At 38.3% G+C, this 5,000-nt stretch overlaps 1 protein-coding gene across 1 annotated transcript in view; it reads left to right on the top strand.

Annotated features, from left to right (window-relative positions):
* igf1rb (insulin-like growth factor 1b receptor) overlaps window positions 1-5,000 on the top strand; it is a 24,636-nt gene that overhangs the window by 4,191 nt on the left and 15,445 nt on the right. The window contains exons 4-6 of the mRNA XM_037691143.1: window positions 3,222-3,430; window positions 3,649-3,775; window positions 4,411-4,646. Of these exons, the coding sequence (XP_037547071.1) occupies window positions 3,222-3,430; window positions 3,649-3,775; window positions 4,411-4,646 (572 nt within the window). The remainder of the gene's footprint in view (window positions 1-3,221; window positions 3,431-3,648; window positions 3,776-4,410; window positions 4,647-5,000) is intronic.

The raw sequence follows: 5,000 nt of genomic DNA, 5'->3' as shown, positions 1-5,000 counted from the left end.
GAGGGGTTTTGGTCACACACGTTTGGTTCTTCATGCATGTGCAGTTTTTTTTTTTTTTATTTTAGAAATTTATTCATTTCATTAAAAACAAAATAACTATATACAATAGAAAACAAAAAATATATATACAATTAAAAAAATTTATGGTAAATGGACTGTATTTATATAGCGCTTTTCTATCTTATTTCAAGATACTCAAAGCGCTTTACACTACAATCTGTGCCTCATTTACCCATCCACACAGCACTAGATCTCTACAAAGCTAATTGAACAAATCATTCTAATGAGACTAATCAGTGCTTTAGATCACATTCATACACCGATGGGACACACATCGGAGGCTATGAGGGGTCCAGTGTCTTGCCCAGGGACACTTTGGCATGTGACTGCTGGTGGATTCGAACCCCTAACTCACACCTAGGGACAATTTAGAGTTACCAATCAGCCTAACATGCATGTTTTTGGTCTGTGGGAGGAAACCGGAGTACCTGTCGAAAACCCACGCATGCACGAAGAGAACATGCAAACTCCACCCAGAAAGGCCCCTGGACCGGGGTTTGAACCAAGGACCTGCTCACTGAGAGGCAGCAGCTCTACCAGTTGCGCCACCGTGCTGCCCAAGTCTGGGACAATTATTGCTTTATACAACATAAACTTTGTGCTTTGTACAGTACTGCAATAGATGTAGCTATTTTTGTTCTTAAATTATTTATGTGAGGTTTCCATGTCAGTTTTTCATCAATGATGACACCCAGAAACTTCACCTCACTGACTCTACAAATCTCAACACCATCAACTCTAATGGAGCATCGACAGTTCTCTTACTGTTACTGAATATCATATAATTTGTTTTATCCAAATTTAATGATAATTTGTTCAGTTGAAACCTATTTTGTATTTTCACAAATTCTGTCTTTACCAACTCCAGTTGTTTAACCTTATTTCGGATGTATAACAATACTAAGAAGAAGGGGAAAAAATGTAATACAATAGTCCCTTGCTACTTCATGGTTCGTTTTTCGCGGACTCGCTCTATCGCAGCTTTTCAAAATGAGATTGGACATGACACAATGGCTGACTGATGAATGAGCCGCACGACTAGCATGGATTTTTATTTAAAATAAATGTTATATTATTTAGCACCTGCTGCACCTTTGTACAGCCCACAGCTGCAGGAGAAGCTTCCTCCTGCAGTGTGTCAATCTCTGCTCTGCATCGGAGAAGTAGGCGTGGCCAAGAGCACTGGCAGATGGCAGAGAGCTGAAATCATGAAATGTTCCTTTTTTAGAGCATTTTTATTTAAAGGTGGGGGGTGGAGATACAAATTTAAAAAGCTTGAGATTCTTTTACAAGCAGGTCGACCTGCTCACGTAGAAATACCATTGTTTAAAACAGATTTATTAAACAAAAACACAAACTTTTACTTTACAGCAACACTTTAATTATTTTTATCTTAACAGCATGGTTGATCACTTAATATATTAAAGTGGACATACAATTAGTAAAAAATGCATATCAAAGATTGGTTTTATTTCTATGGAAATTATATTGTGAAATTGTGATTTATGTGGAAAATATAATAGATCTTTTAAATTACTGAGTCCAGATGTCCACAGATTCGTTGACAGCAGTCAGACACATCACTGCCTTTCTAGGGGTTTTTCCACAAAACTTCAGATTTTGTCTTTAATCCCCGAGGCGTGTGTGAGGGAGTGTCCCGCATAAAGAGATATCCAGTGAATTCTTGAAAGCGAACCAAATTTTACAGCCAGATCAGAGCCCATGTTTTGCTTTACGCCTCTTTCTTTTCTCGTTTTACCTGTTGATTAAATCATGTCAAGAAAACATGCTTATCGAGAAACTATGGGATGTACATATTTTTGAAATTGACCAAAGATATACAGGGGTATTAATAAAAATGTTTTCTGTTAGATTTATTAAGTTGAAAACCTAGTTGTGACTCAACACTGCCATAAAAACCAGCATGTAAAGGCTATCTATAGGTTTTTTTTCTGAAATTAATATATAAAAAAGTTAAAAGCTGTTCAAACTTCAGTCTCTTTCAAAAGGATCTAAAGTGTTTCACCATATATGCATGTTTTTTGAGCTCTGTTGTAATTTTCCATATTGCTGTTTGAGTTTATCGCTTAAATCCCCTTTTTTACGCCCAGCTTCACCTGAAGTTGCTGTTTATCACCAGTGCTGGTTTAATAAAATGTCAGAGAGTCAGAGATTCTTTATTGTCATTCGCACCTCATGTGGTACATGTGGTGGAGCGAAATTATGTACACAGGGTCCCAGTGACATCCAACAATAAAATGTATAAGAAAAACAGTAATAACATCTAAGATATGAACTAAGAAAAACATCAACTAAATATACAAAATGTACCTGATATTGTTAAAACATCTCATTGAGTTTATATGCCACTCCCTGACCCTGAAAGCAGCTTAAACTCCAAACAGTGACTGGAAAGATTTTGTCAGGGTCATGCAAAGGCCTTCACTCCCTCCTTCATCTGTTTGTCTTTGCATTCACAGGAGTCTCACTGTCCCAAGGTCCACATTACAGTCATTCCTTGATGTCTGGGTGTTACCTAGTGACTCATAAATAAACTCTCTTCCAGTAAAATAAACCAAACGGCTTCGTGTTAATCGGATTTGTAAGGTGATTGTTGTCCTGCTGCCAAAGAGACCTCTACTGTCTGACTAAATCCTTAAAGTTTGGGCTAAATCTAACGGTCTAATGGAGGAGTAAAATGACAAAAATTACATTGAATAAGAAAAGTGGGGCGAGTTGTTCTTCAACCTGGCAGGAATCACTGTAAACACTACCTACAGACATACAAATGTTGGATGAAGCATTTTGCTCTGATTAGTCTCTTTAGAATGATGTGTTCAGTTAGCTTTGTAGAGATCTATTTATTATTTTTATTGATCTTAATGTTTTAACAACTGTTTTTATGTGTTTAAATGTTCTTGATTTTATATGTACAGCACTTTGTGGCAGCTGTGGTTGTTTTAAAGGGCTTTATAAATAAAGTATTATTATTATTATTATCTAGTAGAGTGCTGTGTGAATGGGTAAGTTAGGCACAGATTGTAGTGTAAAGCGCTTTGAGTATCTTGATTAGATAGAAAGGCGCTATATAAGTACAGTCCATTTACTATTATATTGTTGATGTGTGATCCTTATCTTGTTCATCGTGTTTCTCTCCTCAGCATGTATGCTTTCTCAGCAAACAACAACCAGGAGCTCCAGTATCTTTGGGACTGGAATCAGCACAACCTGACCATAAAAACAGGAAAGCTTTTCTTCAAAGGCAACCCAAAGCTCTGCATGTCCGAGATCCGCAAGATGTGGGACAAGACGGGCATCCAGGGCCGCTTCGATGAGACCGATTTCCACAAGAATGGCTACAGAGCCAGTTGTAAGTCAAAATGGACTTGAGTCCACCAGAACCCACGGTCGTTTAAATTGCTATGTCAAGTTTATATGCAGGTGCTATTGCTCTGAGCTAATTCCCCTCTGAACCATATGTCAGTATTTGTTGCTGCACATTTTCAACAAGACTAATTGCTGCCCAATATAGCGCCCACATATTGAAGTACTTTTGCCTTGTTTCCTAATCTCTGCTGTCCCCCGCAGGTGAAAGCACTATCCTGCAATTTACGCACAACAGCACCATGAGCACAAGGATCAAGCTGACATGGGAGCGCTACCGCCCTCCTGACTACAGAGACCTCATCAGCTTTGTAGTCTACTACAAGGAGGCGTAAGTTCCTGCATTGATGTTTGCTGCTCCGTTCCTTAAACTAAGTGTTGCTGGGCACAGCCCGCAACAGAACCTTCAGTCCACTTTATCACTTTGTTTTAAAGGCGACAGTCTGCTCGTGTTTGAGATAAACTGCCAACTCTTTTTGTTGAACAAAAATAAAAGTGCAAAAGGAAAACAAATTATTTTATTTATTTTTATTTGACCTTTATTTTACCAACCAGTGTGGGTTTTTCAGTAGCCAGTGCCAGTTTTTAAAAATCGGGACAGCTAATAGTGACAATAAAAGGCCAAATTTATTTGTTTTTAACCCATAACTATTACATTTAATTACTAACCAACTAGATGAAAAAAATCTGTGATAAATCTTGGGCAAATGCTCATAATGGTGTTTGTGATAATCATCAGTAGGACTAGCCCTTCGATTGTTGTTAGCTGCCTGTATTACCGGTAGTGTTTCTGTCACTAACCTACCACAACCACGCTGAAAAACATTTCTGATTTTACGTTTAAGTACATATTTAATTACCATATCAATAATGTGCAAAAAACATAAAAAGTGCTTAAAGTTTGTTTCCATCAATGATCGATAAATGCAAGAACTAACCTCATCTGACAAGACCACTTTTTTCTAGTCCATTTCAGAACATCACAGAGTTTGAGGGGCAGGATGGTTGTGGCTCCAACAGCTGGAATATGGTGGACGTGGAGCTGAGGCCGGATAAGGAGTCGGACCCTGGGGTTCTGCTCTCTAGCCTTAAACCGTGGACGCAGTATGCCATCTTTGTTAAAGCGATCACGCTCATGGTTGAAGACAAACATATACTCGGTGCAAAGACCAAGGTGGTTTACATCCGCACCAGCCCCTCTGGTATGTGTGAATATTTCACTTGTTGCTGTTCTGACAGCTGAAACATGATTTATTGGTTAAATAACTTTAAGATTATACGGGAAGAGTTATCATTGTTTCTTAATGATGTTGCTACTAGTACTAAATAGCCAAGAGTTTGTTTTTTTCTTCTCCCACAACATGGCCCATAAATTGAAACTGCAAAGAATTGTAATAAAATATTCTACTATAACATGGGACACCCTTTCACAAAGCTGACACATCATCAGTTGTTAGTTCCTTTTTAATAAACATTCACTTCAGGGGTGTCCAGTTCTGGTCCTCAAGTGCCACTGTCCTGCATGTTTTAGATGTTTCCCTGCACTAACCCACCTG

Source organism: Nematolebias whitei, chromosome 2, assembly GCF_014905685.2.
Source record: "Nematolebias whitei isolate Nwh7 chromosome 2, NemWhi1, whole genome shotgun sequence".
Taxonomy (NCBI): domain Eukaryota; kingdom Metazoa; phylum Chordata; class Actinopteri; order Cyprinodontiformes; family Rivulidae; genus Nematolebias; species Nematolebias whitei.
This window is presented reverse-complemented; position numbering and strand designations above follow the sequence as displayed.